Source organism: Loxodonta africana, chromosome 7 (genome assembly GCF_030014295.1).
Source record: "Loxodonta africana isolate mLoxAfr1 chromosome 7, mLoxAfr1.hap2, whole genome shotgun sequence".
Lineage (NCBI taxonomy): Eukaryota > Metazoa > Chordata > Mammalia > Proboscidea > Elephantidae > Loxodonta > Loxodonta africana.
Window position 1 is genome coordinate 49,030,422 of NC_087348.1, and position 19,688 is coordinate 49,050,109.

At 48.5% G+C, this 19,688-nt stretch overlaps 1 protein-coding gene across 2 annotated transcripts in view; it reads left to right on the forward strand.

Moving 5' to 3' along the window:
• Window positions 1–19,688, forward strand: part of ABTB2 (ankyrin repeat and BTB domain containing 2) — a 199,121-nt gene that overhangs the window by 146,826 nt on the left and 32,607 nt on the right. For both annotated transcript variants that reach the window (XM_003412287.4, XM_064288307.1), the window contains exon 3: window positions 5,319–5,532. In XM_003412287.4, the coding sequence (XP_003412335.3) occupies window positions 5,319–5,532 (214 nt within the window). The remainder of the gene's footprint in view (window positions 1–5,318; window positions 5,533–19,688) is intronic.

Genomic DNA, 19,688 nt, shown 5'->3' on the forward strand with positions numbered 1-19,688 from the left:
ACTTATCACCACTTGACATTTATTTTATATTTGTTTGTAAATAGTTTATCATCTCTCCTCTGACTAGAATGTCAGCTTCATGAGAGTAGAGACTTTATTTTGTCCACGGCTATATCCCAGAGCTTAGGATAGTGTGTTGCACATAGAATACCTGATGATTTGTGTATGTTTGTGTGTTTGTGTGAAGGAATGAGTTCTATCCCACCTAATGTTTGTCTCCTAAATCTCACCTAGGATTGGCCCACATCCTGGCCCAGACACTCTTTGGGGCCGAGAGAAGCATCCCTATAGCATCTTTTCACAGACAACAAAACAGGCTATGCCGTGTGCCAAGATGCCCCAACTCCTACCCTCTGAAACCAGGGTTTCCACTAACCTGTGATAAAGGAGGGAGGAGGCAGAGGTGGAGGCAGATACTGTAGATTTTCTCCGAGACTAAAGAACTGAAAGAGGCTGGTGATACTCGGCACTGGCTTCTTGGTTCCTGAAGGTTTACCCTGGCGTTAACTTGCATTAGCTCTGTGCCTCACCAAGACCAGCCTGCCAGGTCAGTTCAGAAGTTTCATTCTTGCCTCGGGTTCAGCTGCACAGGGAGCCTGGGCACTTGTGTTTTTCGCTGTCCCTCTCCACCCATGAACATTTAAAAGGAAGGAAATAAGAAATAGACTAATCACGTCTTCCTAAAGGTGACCAGATCTTGTAGGCCTTATTTGGAAGACAGCACTGAATTCCAGACTCTGGCCTGCTGTTTTTATTTGATGGCTCATAATGAGCTTTGGAAAGAACAGAGTGAAACCTGCACTACCTCTAATCAAGTCTTCCGTGGATAACAAGGGGAGAGCGTTGGTTTTCCATGCCTGCTGGGTGTTTCTGGGCTTCAGGCTGAGGTGTCATCCAAGCTTAGGAACAATTGAGTCTCAAGTACAAGGAAGTTTCAGAAGAACCTCTGTGCTAAACTCGTGCTAAACCAAGAGACTAGCACAGCGTGGGACAGTGGGGATTTTTAACCCCCACTCTGTTGCAGACTGGAAATTTTATAAAATGCAATAAAAAAATGAATGTCTAGACCAGACTTACTAGTCTGACAGACTGGGGAAACCCCAAGAGTATGGCCCCCAAATACCCTTTTAACTCAATACTGAAGTCACTCCTGAGGTTTACCCCTCAGCCAAAGATTACACAGGCTCATAAAACAAAACGAGACTAAAGGGGCACACCAGCCCAGGGGAAGGATGAGAAGGCAGGAGGGGACAGGAAAGCTGCTAATAGGGAACCCAAGGTTGTGAAGGGGAGAGTGTTAACATCTTGTGGGGTTGGCAACCAATGTCACAAAACAGTATGTGTATTAATTGTTTAATGAGAAACTAATTTGCTCTGTAAACCTTCATCTAAACCATAATAAAAAAATTATTTGAATGAAAGTTAAAAAAGAATGTTTAGAAGAATGAAGTAAAAAGATGTGCAAAATGAGAGCCCAATTTTTAAATTATTATTAGGTGTAAAATTACCATGCCAAATTGCTACAAATGTTTTTTTAAGGCTCACTCTCCATTTCCAGAGGGTCTCTGGGTAGTACAAATGGTTAACACACTTGGCTACTAACTGAAAGGTTAGAGGTTCAAGCCCACCCAGAGGTGCTTCAGAAGAAAGGCCTGGAGGATCTACTTCTGGAAAATCAGCCATTGAAAACCCTGTGGAGCACGCAGGGTTGCCATGAGTCAGAGTTAACGGCAACTGGTACTGGTTTCCATTTCTGAACCTGTTGGGAACCAGCAACAGACAGTTTGTGGACCCACCCCAGTCTGCAGACCATACATCAATGCAGACCATGCTTTTTAAGTAACAATGTGTGGCATCAAGAACATGGGTTTAGGAAACAGAGACCCTTAGATCAAGTGCTGGCTAATCCACTTACTCGTTGTGCAACTGGGACAGATCAGTTCTGTGCGCCTGTTTCCTCGTGTCTAAAAAGGAAGTACCTCTCTTACACGGTGGTTGTAAAGATTAAATGCAATTTTATCTATCTTTTCATGTCTATCATGAGGCCTAGAAAATGTAAGGTGGCAGGGAGGAAAAAAGTCAGCCCCGAGTATCCACAGTGAGCTGCTTTCTCTGGAGATGAACGTGGATTGCAGAGCTGTGCAAGTTTCTAGACACCCAGTCAGGGTTGTCCCACAGGCTTCTGTCGTTTTGGTCGTTGAGAGGCACTGACCACAGATAGGAGAAGGCCCTGGTGGTACAACGGTTAAGTGTTTGACTTCTAATGAAAAGGTTGGCAGTTCGAATCTACCAGGCGCTGCTTGGAAACCCTATGGGGTAGTTCTACTCTGTCATATAGGGTTGCTATGAATCAGAATCCACTTGCTGGCAATGGGTTTGGTTTTTTTAGTTTTGACCATAGGGGGGCTTGGAGCAAAGAGCTTTCTGTCTCTAGCTGTCATTCTGCTGCTGTTCTTGTTTCCCTTAACCTCCCCCAGAGTCTCGTTCCTGGCCTCCCTTTTAGGAAAGGCTTAGGAGGAGCTTCTGTTTCTTTCCTGATTTTCTTGCCTGCATTCTGGCTAGAAATGTGCTGCCAATGGGTTCTACACCAATAACAATAAAACGACTATAAAAATAATTAATGATAATGACTTCTACCTTGCCAAGCCTTTGAAATGACGACGTTTCAGCAAGCGTTCTCTTTGATGCTATCACAGACTGTTTCATTTCTCTTTCTTGTGGTCCTGTAGTCCCGCCAAAAGTTATAACATTGAGACCTGGAGAAACAGGAGCCAGGTGTCAACTTATTGCTGCATTCTCACCCTAGCTGTGTGAGACGGATCAGCCTGGTGGTTGCTGATGCCAGTTTCTACCACCCAGGAGCCCAGAGGGCAGGACTGGGATCTGGTATTGCAGGGCTGAGACTCCTCCTGTCCTGGGAAATGTGGGACAGTGCTTGCCTGCAGGCAGAGATCCTAGAAGAAAGAGCACACAGCAAGTGGCCTATAGGATAGAATAATAATAGTAACACTAATAATAATGTTACTTTTAACCTTTACAAAGTACATACTCCATGCCAAGTACTGTGTTAAATGCTTTACATTTATTATTTCTTTGAATCCTCAAAGCGTGTAGAGTAGATGCTCTTGTTTCCACTTTATAGATGAGGAAACCACGGCTAAGATAGGTAACTCACGTAAGGCCACCCAGTTAGAAAGTAGCAGAGCCATGGTTTGAAACCAGGTGTGTCTGACTCTGAGATCTGTGCTCTTACCACTTTACCTGAAAAAAAAAAAAAAACCCATTGCTGTCAAGTTGATTCCGACTCATAGTAAACTTGACTGGCTCTTAGAATCACTGAGGGAACTTTTACAAAGTACAGATGCCCAGGCACAGCCTAGACGGATTGAATCGGAGGCTTGGGGAATGGGACCCAGGTGTCAGTAACTCAGCTGGTTTGCCAGGAGGGCAGCCCAGGCAGCTGAGCTACAGTGGCAAAGACGAGGGAGGGAGTGAAGGCTTGGGGGTGGGGGATCAGGAAGACTTTCCAGTGGAGCTCTCCAATTCCAGGAGTTTCATTCATCCCTGCTTGGAGACCAAATGTAGTTGCTGTGGTTATCGTGGGAGAGTTTGGCAGCTGGTGGGCTAAAATAAAGCCCCAGCAGAGCTTGTATTTAAAAGTGAAATGAATGTGTGAGGCTATTCCTACACTCCTTCACCAAATGTTTGCTGAGCGCCCCTTACGCAGTAGACCTGTGTGGGGTGCTGGAGACACAACAGAACGGAGCCTACAGGCCAGTGTCAGACTCACAGAAGCCGTGTGACAAAGGTTAATTGAATAAATTAATGAATTTGTTCGGTCGTACATTTAGTGATACTTCACTGGCCAAATTACAGCTTATCGCCTTCAGGTAAGCTGAGCCCCGAGGCTTTCTGTGGACAGGGCTATCGGTGAGGAGTCACCCAGATAGGGGCGAAGCTGACCTCTCCCCCACCCCCAGTTCTCAGGCCTCAGGAGAAGGAACAGGCACCACCTTTCCCAGAATGGAGGTGCACAGGTGCCTGAGGCTATTTCAGCCCATCCTTTCTCAGCATTGTGGCCTCACACAATGATGGGACATTTCCTGCCCTGGCTGGCTGGAAGGATATTGAAAAGACATGACTTGAGCATAAATATAACACAGGATATGGGACCCTGAAGACCCCATGGACTTCAAAAGGGCAGGGCAGCAGCCCAGGCACAGTTATGAACTTTGGGGTCAAACAGGCCTGGATTTAAATGTAGCCACCACCCCCCACCCCATTACTAGCCATGTGACCCTGGCTAGTTAACTCCACCTGTGTTCAGTGCAGCACCCTGGGCTCAGTGAATGTTTCTTTACTGAATAAGCTTCAATTTCTTCATCTGTGCAGCATGGATAATGCTTGACCCCTAAAGCTGTAAGGGGCAGTGGTAGAATTCTCGTCTTCTATGTAGCAGCCCCAGGTTCCATTCCCGGCCAGTGTGCCTCATGCAGCGCCACCACCCATCTGTCAGAGGAGACTTGCTTGTTACTGTGATGCTGAACAGGCTTCAGCAGAGCTTTCAGACTAAGGCAGACTAGGAAGAAAGGCCTGGTGATCTACTTCCAGAAATCAGTCGCTGAAAGCCCTGTGTATCACAGCGGTCCAATCCACAGCCGATCGTGGGGATGGCACAGGACCGGGCAGTGTCTCATCCCGTTGGGCATGGGATCACCATGAGTCAGGGCCAGGTTGATGGCAGCTAACAACAACAACAGGGTTGTAAGGATCAAATTAAATCATCTCTCTGAGGAATTGAGTAATTGGCAGATAGGGAGCGCTCAGTATAAGCTGGTGGTGATGGTGGTTGTAATTAAGGTGGTGGAGATGGAGGTACCTTCTCTGCTAAACTAACTGGGTGCTTTGCCCCACAGCGCAGCGGAGACTCCTCAGAGCCTAGAGCTGGTTGTTAGAGGCTGGGAGAAGAGGCTGACCGAGTTTCCCTTGGTCAGATGGCCAGGGAAAGCTGTGGGGTGGTGGAGAAAGTGGGGATGTTGAAAAAGAAACCATATTAGCATAAGTTCTGGCAGAGACCAGCCCTGACAAGTATTTAATTCAGCTGTTAAGTCAAGACTGGAAATGAAAGGGAAACTAAGCTGCTATTGTGCCTCTAGGTGACAGTTTCAACCTCTGCCTATTGGCTCCAGGGTAAACAGTCATTAAGCTTGTGAAGGGAGCTGATTCTCCTCAGCCACAGACATCCTTGGAGGAGTGTAGGCTGTGTACTCAGACTTTGTTTTCTCTTTTCTCTCCCTCCCTTTCTGCCCCCTCCCCAGGTGACCTGGTCTCTCGTGCCATGCACCACATGCAGGGACGCCACTCCCTGTGTCCAGGCACCAGCCCTGCCCGTCAGGCCCGCCAGCCACCTCAGCCTATCACCTGGTCCCCCGACGCCCTCCACACGCTCTACTACTTCCTACGGTGTCCACAGATGGAGTCCATGGAGAACCCCAACCTGGACCCCCCGAGAATGACCCTGAACAATGAACGGTAGGCATCCTCCAAGGGCTGAGCACCTCGTGGGGCATGCTGCCAAGTGTGTGTTGATTGACTGAGTGACCAGCAAGGTCAGAAAAGAGCCTTGGGGCCTGATCCCGGAGCAGGGCTGCATTGCAGACCTATGAAGAGATGGCCTGACTTGGGCTTGTGCTGGGGATTGGGTGGAGGAAGGCCTAGTCTTGTGTGTAGGAGGGTGCAGCCCAGTGTCACTGAGGCAGAAGTAGGCTTCAGACTCCATCATGGGTTTGCCAGCTCTAGCACTCCCTAGCTGGGTCTCTGGAATACAGCTGCCCGTTTTATACAATGAAGTGTTCACACTGCCTGAGAAGGTAGGATTGAGAACTGAGTGAGCTAATGCTCTGAGAAAAAGCACTTAGGAAAGTGGCTGGTCCTCTGTCAGTGGCAGCAGTCTGCTTTTTAGATGACGATGATATCGCTGTTGTCATTGTCATTTTAGAAGTCTTAGGCATGTTTTGCCCTGTCCACTCATTTTACAAATGGGGGTGTCATGGCCTTGGCAAGTTTTCTGAGTAATTGAGCAGCCCTAGAATGCAGGCCGTCTGGCTACTCTCCTAGTACTCTTTCGAGAGGGTCCCAGCCCTTCCCCAGCCGGGGCCAGGGCCACCAAGAACAGATGTACAGGATATGCACTGCACAAGATGACCCAGTGAGGGACACAAGTTAGGACTGCTCACTGCACTGTCTGCATGTCAGCCTGAGGACAGGATGCCTTTTCTAACTGGTCTCCTTAGGACAGCCTACATGCATACTCTCATTTAATGCACACACTACCAGGCTCTTTGAAGCCCCATCTTACAGATGAGTAAGTGGAGGCACAGAGAGGTTTAGTAACTTGCCAAATCACACAGGCTGTGCTTGTAACCACTACACCATACTGTCTGCCATTAACAGAGGCTAAAAGCAACAATAGCCTAGTACACACACAAAGTGAGTTTCCAGTAAATGCTGCCACTGATATTCTTCTTGCTGTCATTCTTATAGCATCATTGTTTTATTTCTCTGGGAGACTGCGGGTGTGTACAGGGCACAGGGAGGTGGCCCTGAGCCTAACCAAGGGCAGAGAAGGCAGCAGGTGGAGGCCCCAGCATCCTGAAGGAGACAGACACCAGGGAGCTAGAGCCAGAGTGCAGACCCTAAGCCCCAGCTGTTTCTGCTTTGTGGAGAAATTGTGGTGGTGGCAGGAGATGACTGGGAAGGAGAAAGGGCAAGGGAAGCATCTGGGGAGGAGGAGGAGGCTTGCTTATTGTTCTGGAAGGATCCTAAGGATGCTAGGCTGTGGCCTGGTCACCCAAGCAAAGGCGACTGGAAGAGAACAAGGAGCCTTCTTCGGACCTCCTGCCCCAGAGGGCAGCTTAGCCCTCGGCTGTGACCAGGACTGTTGGCTATGCAGGGGGCAGGCAGGCTGCCAGGGAGCTGCTCCCCTGCTGACACTGTGCCAGGTCCTGTTGGACGCCTTTGTAACATCCCTCTGGGCTTTCTCCTGGGACAACTCACAGCCCCCTGATACTCCAAAACACAGCATCAGGATTTCTTTATGATCCGATTTGCTTGTCTGTACGTGGTTGTAACAACTGAGTTTGAATGGTCACATACCTGCATGGATGTGTTTAAATATCTAATGTTTAAAAACCACACTGTGGCACAAATAAATTTGGAGCAAAGGTATTTTCCATGAATCATACCAAGTGAGTAGTAAGGTAGGAAAAAAGAATTTAAAATCTTCACATTTTGGCTCTAAAAGGAGGTCACCCTAAAAATTCCCCAGGCAAGCAGACAGCCCGACAGCTCTATGGCCTGGCACCTGGCTGCCAAGACCAGTCTTTTGCTCCCTCAGATGTCCTCTGCTGGCACTGAGTCCTGGGGGCACTGAGCTCCCACTACCACTGTAGACCAGCCCCGTGTCTCCTCGAGTTGCCACCACCCCGCTGTCCTCACCAGAGCTCTGGGGAAACCCTCTCTCCTTGTGCAAAAAGTAGCTGGAGCTTGTTAGGGTCCCAGTGTGACAGAGCTTTGCTTTTGTGAATTTGGGCATCACTATCTCTGTCTCTCCATTTCTGTCTCTTTCTCTCAGTCTCTCTATCTCTCCCCCAACCCTCTTTCATTCCCTGGAAGCTCCTTCTTCTGACTTACCTCAGGAGCATGGGGGGACTGAGTCTGCCCAGTCAGAACTGGACAGAGTCTCTGACCCCAGGTGTGACAGTGGGTGTCTGGCCCTGGAGACCTTCTGTTTGGGGATTTGAGGCCTTCTGGATCTACTGGGCTGTCTGAGTAGACTCTTTAACTACCTAGCACATGTGGGCTAAGAGCTCAGTTTGGGGACATGGGTGCCACTCAAGTCTTTGTTCACCTGTTTTTTCTTTTGAAGAAACGTTCCCAAATCCATTCTAATCAGGGTTGTGCGTGACCACATCCATGCTCATAAAGGGAGGGGACATGCATTCACCCCTTTCGTATGAAGCTCATTGTGACGTTCCCAGCTAAGCCATGTGCCACTTCTGCACCGTTCAGTGGAGCCACTTCCCCAGAGTTTCCTGGGAGAAGGTGGGAGGAGAAGATGGTGAGGGAGGGAGGCGCAGAGACAGCAGAGGGTCAGGGTAGCAAGTGGTGCAACTTTGCAAGAACCAAGCAGAAGCTCTAACATCTCTCCGTCCACTGCCTACAGCAAGCCAGGCAGCATCAAGAAAAGAGCACAGGCTTTGAGGGACAGAGGCCTGGATCAGATCCCACCCCCACATAGGAAGGACCCCGTGCAATGGTCTAGCACGCCTCAGACTACTCAGTGGCAAAATGGTCTTACTAATCTTTACCTGGCAGGGTTCCTCTTGAGGTTGAAATGTGATAACATACGTAAAAGTAGCCAGCTCTTCCTTTAAAAAGGCATTTCTTCCTACAGTAACTCCTTCCCCCCATCCACGGTTTCATTTTCCAAAGTTTCAGTTGCCCGAGGTCAGCCTCAGTCTGAAAACGTTAAATAAGTTAGCATGGTGTGATCTGGCACCATCCTGCCTTGTCCCGCCCTGTCCCATCCGGGGACCATATTCGCATAACTTTTATTAGTATATTGTTATAATTGTTCTATTACTAGTTGTTGTTAATCTCTTATTGTATCTCGTTTATAAATTAAACTTTATTATAGGTATATATGTATTGGACAAGATATAGTATATATAGGGTTCAGTACTATCTGTGGTTTCAGGGTACAGGGGGTCTTGGATGTACCCCCCGCAGATAAGGCGGTAGGGGGGACTACCATACTTTTGTTTCTTTCATGCCCCACAACAAATCAGCAAGATAGGTTCTATCATGATCTCTATTTTACGAATGAGGACACAGGGCCATAGATCACCTTGCTGTGAGTGGTTTGGCAAGGATTTAAACCAGGCCTCTCTGACCTCAAAGCCCTTGCCTTTCACCAGGCCAGGCTATGTCTCTCCCAACTGGCTACTGGGACCTGGTCCTGAAGCTCTGCGGCAAGGAAGGCAGGCCCTGGCCTGTAGGGCTGCCTCCTCTGAGGCCATCCCAGCCTCACCTTCCTCCCCTCTCCCAGGGCACTTCCCTTGATGCAGCTGGGGCCTCCCCACTCCTTCACGGGGTGACTTTCTCACCAGCAGCTCTGCATCACAGGCAGCAGCTCAGCACAAAGCAGAGTCCACAAGACAACTAGTCACAGCTGTTGTCCTGCAGCCTCTGTCATCAACCAAGACCCAGCTTGGAAAGTGAAGGAACTTCCTGTCACAGATCCAGGGTTACCAAGGGAGGGCAGAAGCCTCCTTCCCCAGAGGCCTGGAGGATAATGGCCAATCATCCAGCTAAATGTGGGCCTTGCTGGTTGTGCCTGGGAGCAGAGGAGTGGACTAGCTGAAGCAGCATCCTCGGTCATCATCCTCATCGGTCCTCATCCTCATCCGTCCTCATCCTCATCGGTCATCATCCTGGAGGTGCTTTCTGGGGAAGCGGAGACAGAGGCTATGTACACGCCCAGGAGGCCTGCCACCTCACCAGCCAAATTGCTGGGAGCACCTGTCATCAAACAGAGAAGATGGAGGGAGTCAGATATGGTTAGAGATACAGAGGGCCTGAGGCAGAGAGAGGTGAACTGATTCCCTGCATCAGAGCTCAGGTGATGGAGGGCTTCAGGCTCACCAGGCGTTGTTCCAAAGTACATCAGCCACCATCTTCAGCAGAGAAGCTGTACCCTTGAGGAGAGGTCGGGCAGGAAAAACTGGGAATGATGGTGGGCTATTTGTCTCTCAGCAAGTCCATTTGGCCCCTTGCCTCTCCCCCCAGTCCTGCATGGTGCCCCTTCTTGGAGGGAGGCAGACCTCAGAAGGCTTGGGACTTGCTCATGTTCAGGATGCTAAACCAGGAGAAAAGTGGGAAGCCTAGCCAGAGTCTGACTTGGATCGGAGCTTAGAAATATCTGGTGTTATGATTTCTCAATACCAGCAGTGTTACCCATGGCGGGCAGGTTTTAGCAGAGCTTCCAGACTAAGACTAGGAAGAAAGGCCTAGTGATCTACTTCTGAAAACTAGCCGGTGAAAACCTTGGGGATCACAACGGAATATTAGCTGTTATAGTGCTGAAAGATGAGCCCTCTAGGTTAGAAGGCACTCAAGATACATGGTGGCCACAACAAGGACTTGAGCATACCAACGATTATGAAGATGGTGCAGGCTCATTGTCATAGATTGAATTGTGTCCCCCAAAATATCTGTCAACTTGGCTAGGTTGTGATTCCCAGTATTGTATAATTGTCTATCATTTTGTCATCTGATGTGATTTCCCTGTGTGTTGTAAATCCTATCACTATGATATAATGAGATGGATTAGTGGCAGTTATATTGATGAGATCTACAAAATTAGATAGTGTCTTAAGTCAATCTTTTTTGAGATATAAAAGAGACAAGCAAGCAGAGAGACCGGGGGACCTCATACCACCAAGAAAGAAGCACCAGGAGCAGAGAGCGTCCTTTCACCTGAGGTTCCTGTGCGGAGAAGCTCCTAGTCCAGGGGAAGATTGACGAGAAGGACTTTCCTCCAGAGAGAAAGTCTTCCCCTGGAGCTTGATGCCCTGAATTTGGCCTTGTAGCCTACTAGACTGTGAGAAATAAATTTCTCGTTGTTAAAACCAACCACTTGTGGTATTTCCATTATAGCAGCACTAGATGAGTAACACACTCATAAAATAAAAAGTGCTTATTAAAGGATGCCTGCCATCGCCCTCATCTTCACCGTCCTTGTTATTACAACAATCGTAAGCAAATTCAGATGGTATGTTTAGCATCCAGAATAGGATCTCTTCATTGACATAGTATAACATTTCTTAAAATCGTCTCAGGGTTAGTAGCACTACTACTACCGCTACTAATCTAACTGCTACCACAGATACTACCATTAGTACAACACACTGATGAAGCACATATTAAGTGACAGGCACCATCTTAAGTACTTTACTGGGTTAAGCCATATTTCTCCCTGTACTTCTGTTGATCAGTGAGGAAGGGCTATAGGAGAATTATAAAGAGTGACTCATGTAACTGAGTCTCCAGCCTACTGAGAGAGGCAAAATCGAGACAAGAAAAAAATAGTATATCCACCAGTGTAAGAGGAAGCTCAGTTGCATGTTAACGCATTAGGTCAACCTTAAGGCAGTAGAGCCAGCCTGGATTCAGATCCCAGCTCTGCCACTTACCAGCTGGGGGGCCTTGGCATATCCTTTAGCCTCCATGCCTGAGTCTTTTCTTCTTAGTATGAGGATAATAGTGCCGACCTCATGGAGGTGTCGTGAGGATTCAATGAGCTAATACACATAAAGCACTTAGACTATAGGGCCTGGCACACAGTGTGTTAGTGTTGGTTTTCACCTTCTTCCCCATCATCACCTTCATAATCATATTCAAGGCACACTCAGAGAGAAGACTGGAGTACTTGGGAATGGCCTCAGAGGGGACCTTATAGGACAGCTACAGAAGATTGGTACAGGTAGAGTGGTGTGACCAGCAGAAGTCACAGAAGGACTTCTGCTTCAGAGCACGTATTTCATGCAGAAGTGGATCTATATTTTAAAAATGCAAAAATTAGGGGTTTTTTGTGGTTGTTGTTTTTAAGTCACCACTGATTGCTGTTTATCCAGGCAAAGCTTCTAGGTCAGGCTCAAGTGATTCTCCAGCAGAATAAACGCATCCTCAGAGGTGCCGAGGTGTGATGGTCAAATCCTAGCCCCTCCATCTCTGGCTTTGTGATCTGAGCGAGTCATGTTACCTTTTCGAGCCTCAGTTTCCTTGTGTGTGATGTGGAGATCCAAGCAATGCCTATACCCAAGGGTGACTCCCCAAATTCTGGGGAAACGTCCCCAACATAAGTGAGGTACCACAGAGAGAAGAGATGCCTCTTTGTTCCATTCCAGATGCAGAAGGGGGAATGTCTCCCCTCAGACGAGCACTACATAAATAAGAAGCACCCACAGATTCACTCTAAAGACACAAGCTCGTTAATCTTTTGCTCAGCTTGCGAAATTGTTTTCTTATCAAATAATGGAGATGATGGCAGTGGTGGCTTTATGCTACTGACTTGTGGTTCCCTTAAATACCATTTCAAGAAGATTTGCAATGTTAAGCTCTTTTCTCCCTTTCCTCTCCCCGTTTTTGTGCATTAAATTTCCATCTGTTTACCCAAAATGGAAGCAGAAGAGATGAGAATAGCTATTGGGTGAATTAAGTACATGTGTCCATGTATCCCTGGACTGGTGCATCTAGTAATCTCTGAAGTGACTTGTTTATAGTCTGCAGCATACACAGGAACACTGTCCCTCTCATCCCCAGGCGTCCTCCCTCACCTTACCTTCTTGTTTCCTTCAGAGAACTTTTCCTCTACATGCAGTTACCTGGCTCATTATCTGTTTATTTACTTGTCTGTCTCTTGCCCACCCCTCAGGAATGTAAGCACCACGGGTCTGCCAAGTCTCCAGCACCTGGAGAAGGCCCTGGCACATAAAAACATTTAAATATTTTGTCCAGTTAATGAACTGAACCATTGGAACCTAATGGTTGCACTCTTTGGAGTCAGAAAGCCTGAAATTTGGGTCTCTGCTCTGCCATGTACTCATTGTGTAACTACAGACAAGCTAGTTAATTTCTCTTGCTTTAGTGTCCCCGACTTTAAATGGAAAATGACTTAGCCTGCTTTAGAAAGTATTTGTGGGGATCAAATGAGGTAAAGGACTTGGCGAAGAGTAATTTCTAAATACGTGGTAGTTGTTATCATCAGTATTATTGATGTTATCATAAACCTATGGAAAGACTAGCTGAATCGTGTTTAATACATAAATAATCCAAAATAATGGCAAATTTTAAAAATCATGTACACTCAAAATGCATGTTTCTCTCTGTCTCTCTCTCATACGTATGCACATACCTCCTCTTTCAGTCCCTGCCTCTCATGCCCTCTTCACTTAGCCCTAACAGTAGGCAGGGACTCAGGTGAGTGACAGAGAAGATGAGGTAGGGCAGGTGTCACAAATGCCTTAGTACATGAGGTCTATTTTGAATAGAGATATCTACAAATTCTAGATTTATCACAACTCACCACCCAAGGATTTCAGAGAACTCTAAAACCTAGATTCCATCCACCCACAGGCTCCAAGGCCAAGTGGACTGAGCGTCAAGCACTCTTTGGTGGTGTGTCCCTGGCCCCTTACTTGCTGGTTCGGCCATGATACCTTTGCATGAAGGGTAGTCATTGCTGAGTTTTAAGCTTGAGAGTCAACGCCAGAGCCTTCCCTAAGGCTCAGCTGTGATGGGGGTGTTTTCTTCAAGAACAGGTGGCTTCCAAGGGCTGAGCTGTAGGCTTTCACATGGGCAAGAGTAGAAGCATCTAGACAAAGCTGTATAGCTTATAAGGCACTTTAAACACGCAGCTCTCTAACAGATCCTCACAGCAGCTCTAGGGGGAAGCTGTTACCACTCTTATTTACAGATGAGAATACTGAGAGGTCATGAGAGGGTAAGAGGCTCGCCCAAGGTCACAGCTGGGAAAAAGCAGATCCAAGCTCAGGCAAGCACGTAGGATTATAAGAATGCCCTGAATTCACATTAACTGGGGCTGTAAATCCCTCCCGCCTCCCAGGAGAGAGAGGGCAAGAACCCTGGGAGCCTGGCCTATCGGTCAGCACCTCCTCTGTCCAGCGTGACTTGAGCAGCTCTCTCTCAACCACTCAGGACCTCTTCCCCAACAGACTTGAGCTCACTGGCTCTGGGGTGGCCAGCCTGGGGGTAGGCATCTGTCCAGCATCTATGAAGGAGCAAGCCAGGGATTGGGGGCAGACAAAGAAAGTAGCAGTACCAGATAACAAGGGATAGAGGTAGAACAGGATCCTGGCCCAAAGCTTTCAAGAGCCCCTGGGGGCTGCCAGTTGCATACGACTTCCTGTTCCATTGTCGGACCTGCCAGTCCTTACAGAAAAGGAGAAGACTGGGAACTGCTGGACCCTGGGGCTTCATGTGTTTGAAGTGTTTTTGTAACTTGGACAGCAACAATCCCTTTTGTATGCACTATTGCCAGGCTCTCGGTGCTGGGAAATCCCAACTCTGAAGGGAATTCATTTTGTTTTCTTAAAGAAGGCGCCTTTCGTGAGCTGAGCTGTAGACTTGTCAGACGCTCAGGAGAAGAGCTCTTGGCGATGTTGGAGCCAAGTTGGGTTGGATTCTGATCTGCTCTTACTTGCCTGCCAGGCAGCTCTTCGGATTTCTCTCCTCCGATACCACCTCTGACAGTTGTCTGCTTCTTAGCCTCCTTTCCTGCTTTAATATTTGCAGATTTTCAGGAAGAAGGCTCCTAAGAGGTCTGGGGTGCACCCCCCGAGGCTTCAGGGCCAGCCCAGCCTCCAGTCCCCCAAGCCAGCTGAGTTCAGGGCCTGATGAGGCTGTGGGTGCAGAGGCTAGAGTCCGGACAGAGCAGCAAAGTGGGCCCACTGAGGCGAGTATTTTCTCCATCATGCCGGCCTTCCAGTTCTCTGCCAGCCAGCGGGGCTAGAGCATTTCATGTGGGCAGCTTGGTGTCATGAAATACTCCGGAGTTTTGTTTTTTTTTTTTTTCCTTTTCTTTTTTTAGAGCCAGGCACTTTGCCATTTGCTAAGTAATCTTGGACATATGTCAAACCTCTGAAAGCCTTGGTTTCCACATTTGTCAAATATGGACTAATAATTACACCTCCTTTGTAGGGTGGCTGTAAGGGTTAGAGTGAAGGTATGTAAAATGGCCTTATACCTACTTGGCACACAGTAGGCCCTCAGCAAATCACGGCCATGTGGCTTTGCTGTCAGAAACCAGTGCCAGAGTCTTCCCTGAGGCTACTATTGGATGTGGGTGCAGAAAGCAAGGTTGGCCCCATCTTGAGAGCCTGTAGTGTGTTTTCTTCTTTCTCTGGCTGGGTTGGAGTGTCCCCATCCCCCCATAACCCCATCTAAGTTCCAGTCAGAGTCTGTAGTTGCCAGTCGGAAAGTTTCCCCACAGATGTGTGTGTCTCTGTCAGTCAAGCCTCAAGAATCCCATCCTCTGCCGCCTCCTAGAAGTTTCTGGAAACAGAAACAGCTTAATTGGGTCATCTTTCTGCCCAGACTATGAGGGGTGGGAAAGGGGGTTGCTGTGTGGTTATCCTCAGTTGAATGCATTTGGGAATACCTACCCTGAGAGCCTAAACAAACAACCCCACCTCTACCCTGCTGTCCAGCAGGCGTCTGTGAGGTAAATGAGTCAGGACAAAGCCACAGGGTCCTCCCAAGCCCATCTTGTCATCAGAGGCTGACAGGTGGTGGCAGGCACCCTTGGCAGGACTTGTGTTAGAGCAGGTTGGAGGCCCTCGCCTGTCTGGCTTCCCTATGGTGAAAGAACTTGTGGTTTCTGTCAGCATCACAGATGCTGAACAGGGGTGAAGAAAGTGGGGCTCTTGCACATAGCAGCAAGGAGCTCCGTAGGTGAGGTGTGGCTGGTAGACCAAAGGAGCCATACCCCAGTAAACTGGAAGAAGGTCTGCTTTTGCACTGCTCCATCCAGGTGCGTGGGAAGGGGCAGTGCTCTGGCCTGCTGGACCAGCTGCCTGCCCTACAGGTGGCCGTGCTGGGATCCCTGGCCTGAGAGATGGGGCACATGTTCTCCCTGCTACGTGAGACAGGGGTGGTGGCCAGCCTGCGGGCTCAACTGGAATCTATACCATCTCAACCACATAATAAGATGCCACCCTGGAGTCTGGCCCAGTTATCAAAGACAGATGGCTGTGTACCCTCCACTGAGAGCTCAAGGCCGCATTGACATCTGCAGAACCACATCTGCCTTTTCCCTTCTTTGACATCAGCTTCATCCCAACATCCTCGCTGACTTCCCAGAATCTGCCTCAGCCCCATTCTGTTGAATTCTACCTCCCCCCTCCGCCACCGGAAGCTGTTCCTGGCTGGAGAATTCTCATGTGAAATGGTTATCATTTTTATCTCTAAGTTACTTTCTTTTTTTCTGAAGAGAACTGTTTGCCAATACCCAAGCCACCCGAGCCCCCAAGAATGAAAACACTAAGCAGTTCCCCATTTTGCTGTATCACGTGACTGGCTGAGCTGTGGAGCCCTTCAAGATAGTTCTGTAGTAAGAGCAGATGCCTGGAGCCATGTCAGCAGCAAGAGGGCTTTGCCTGTAGAAGTGAGAAACAGGCCACACATCTGTACATTCAAAACCTGAGTTTCTGAGGTGAGCTCTGTGCTGATGGGTGGAGAAACTTCAGTGAACAAAGAAGTCTTTGTTTTCAGAGAAATTATAGTCAGAAGAAGTAGACAAAAAGCCAAACAACTAAAATAATGCTAAGTAGTATAAGTACGTGAGGGCACTAAGGGTACTCCATGGTTGGATGGAGAGCCCCTTCAGAGTGGGTGGGCAGGGAGGGCCTCATGCTGCCTGAAGGGAGAAGATGAGCCTGGCAGAGGGACGCTACATGCAAAGGCTCTTTAGCCAAGTACACTAACACCAGGGTGACCATATGTTCTGGTTTACCCCAGACAGTTCTAGCTTCCACCTGCTGTCCTGGTGTTGTTGGTAATAGCACTTCCTTCCCCTCTCAAAAGTGGTCCAGTTTGGGTGACGAATTATATGGTTACTGTGCCTAGCACCTGTCATCCCTAAGACAAGGGAGATGAGGCAGGGTCCCGAAAATGGAAGGTCAGGGCCAATTTAAAAAGCTAAGCTGCAGTAGGGTGTACTTTTGAGAAGCTTGGACTGCCTAGGTTGAAACCCCAACTCTGCCACTTGCCAGATATATGAAATGGGAACTTACTTCAGCTCCCCAGCCCTCAGCTTCCTCATTTGTAAAATGGGATAATAATAGTACTTACTCATAGAGTGCCAGCCAGTTGCTGTTGAATCAACTCCAACTCATGGCGACTCCATGCGTGTCAGAGTAGAGTTGTGCCCCATAGGGTTTTCAGTGGCTGATTTTTTTTTTTTAAGTATTTTGCCAGGCGTTTCTTCCAAGGTACCTGTGCATGGACTTGAACCTCCAGCCTTTTGGTTAGCAGCTGAGCATGCCACCAGGGACTCCTCACAGAGTAGGTTTGAGAATTAAGTTACTAGATACACATAAAGGACTTAAAACAGTGTCAGGTGCTTAGTTAATTCTTGGTAAATGCCAACTGTTATTGTTTTCCTATTATTACTGAATGGCTCAGAGCTATGCCGGTATGACCCCATTGTCACACAATGGACTCCCAATGCCATTGCTAACTTTTAGACTCCCACCGGAGGCCCGAAGGATAATACCTGGGCAGAGGCAGGGAAATGACTCATAGCTAATAAAGACTTGGTTGTATTCTAAATTCATATCCATATGTGTATCTGACTGAGTGGAGCTTTATCTGGTGCCTCTAATGTGTACCAGATGAGTTTTAATAAGGAAAGGAAAAAGTGTCTTTTCCCCACCTACAGCCCTAAGCTGTGCCTGCAGTAGAAGTCACCTGACCCCAAACAGAGATTCTGCCCTGGGCCAGCCCCGTGTCTGAGCAGCATGAGGAGACAGGCCTGGGGTCAGAAGGAAATAGCTTGCCCTACTCTGAGTCCAAGCTGGGCCAACTATTCTGGTTTACCAAGCAATTCTAGAGAAATAATTAGTCCAAGATGTGAACCGGACTAGAATTGCTTTCTTTGTGCTGGGAGTAGATCTGACTTCAGTGGGACAATGTTGGTTTTATTCTACATGGAAGTTTTGGCTTGGTCGTAGGCCATGGTGGCTCTCCGGAAATCGTAGGGAGCCATGGTGAGGGCCTTGGAGCTGGCACTGCAGAGCCTACCATGATCCCCCCAGAGACGTCTCTGCTGTGGGGCCACCACTCGATGGGGAAAAGCGTCGGCATCCTTGCAGGTACCTGACAGTGCAACCCCCACCCCGGCCCAGACAGCGAGGCAGAGAAGGGTGTGGGGCGATGTGTTTTGGGGCAAGATCCACAAGAAGAGGTGAATTCAAGGAGAAAATTACCCCAATAAACCCTTGCTTGGTTCTGACTCCCTCTGAAGGTGCGGCAAAGTCCATGGAAGAATTCAGGGCTGAGGGTGGCAAACATTCAGGCTGCCCCTTCTCTTGATCACCATCTTTGGTTCTCTGGCCCATCCCTTGGAAATTCCTTCCCAGGATTCCAGAGCACTCACAGGTGGGGTGGGCAGAGCCTGGGAGTGAGGGGTGTTGGGGAAATCTCATTAGGATGCAAGCCAGAGGCATACTGTACCTCCTGAAGCCCTCCGTGAGCCCACAGAGCTCACAGCAACAGCAACAGTGGAGATTAAACCAAGGCCCAGTTGTCCTGGAGCTAAGCTTGGAGGTGGAGGGGGGCAGGTACCCAAGATCCTGCCCAACCTGTGGCACATCCAGGGACTCTCTGAGTACTTGCACCCAGTTCCTCATGGCGGGCACAGAGGGGCACATACCTGCTGCCCTAGGTACTAGTTCCGTCCAGTTGGGGATAGAGGCATGAGACCTTCTTGTACGTGGGTCACTGGTCATGGGGCCTCCGGTTACTGGCTTGTACCCTGTCTGCCAGCTTGACTTTCTCCAGGTTCCTGCCCACACCAAGGATGAACAGAGCCTGCTTTGAGCTGGAAATTGGAGGCATTTCCTGTTCATGTTGTTTAGATACTGCTTATAGGACTGTAGTCCCAATAAATCATAAGCTTGCTGAGTGGGTCAGGGTTTATTTTTTTTTTCCAGGCTGCAGGGACCTCTTAAAACCAAGGCCTTAAGCAGTTATTCTCTTTCGTTTTTTTTAAGAGGGAAAAAATGGCTTTTGCAGGCCTGGGCCTGTTCGGGGGCCTCCTGGGACCATTGGGTTGAAATAATCAGGCTCATCCATATGATTAATTTAGAGAGGCAGAGAAACTGAACTACGACACTTGGGCCTGGCCGTGCTGTCGCTGCTGACCTGCTCTGTGACCGGGAGTGAGTCACTTAGCCTTTCTGGGTCTCCGTTTCCTCCTCTAGCATCTGAGGGGAATTATCCAGACTGGTTCCTGCGTTCTTCATGTAAAAAGACCCATTTTCCATGGCCGCTTCCAGACTATGGAGGAGAAGAAGGCGTTCGTGGGACCACTTAAGAAAGACAGAATTGCCAAGGAAGAAGGAGCTTAATGTCAGGAATAGATGGTGCAGCTGGTGGGGTCTCAATGAAAGTTATTTTCCAGTGGGGGGGAAAAAAAAAAGACCCATTTTAATGGGTCCTCCCCCCCCCCCACATGACAGTAGTCATTCTTCTAGACAAATGCTATGAGGAAATCAATAACCATCCCAAGTGGCTTCGTTTGTCCCAGTTATGTAATGTTGATTAGGTTCAGCCCCACAGAGCACTTGGGGTGTGTAGGGGTTGCAGGCTTTTTGATGTAATTCCATGCCCGCCCATCCTCACCACCACCCAGGCCATGACCCACTGGGTCTGGGTTCCTTGTTGTCACCCCTTTCCTGGCTGCTTTTCTTGACTGCCAAGGCTGAGAGCCTGCACTGCAAAAAACAGTTTCCAGATCACACTTGACATAGTGGTTGCATTTGTTTTTGGTTTTTTTTTTCTTTCTTCCCTCTGTTTTATGAGCTGGGATGGAGTGGGTGGTGGGC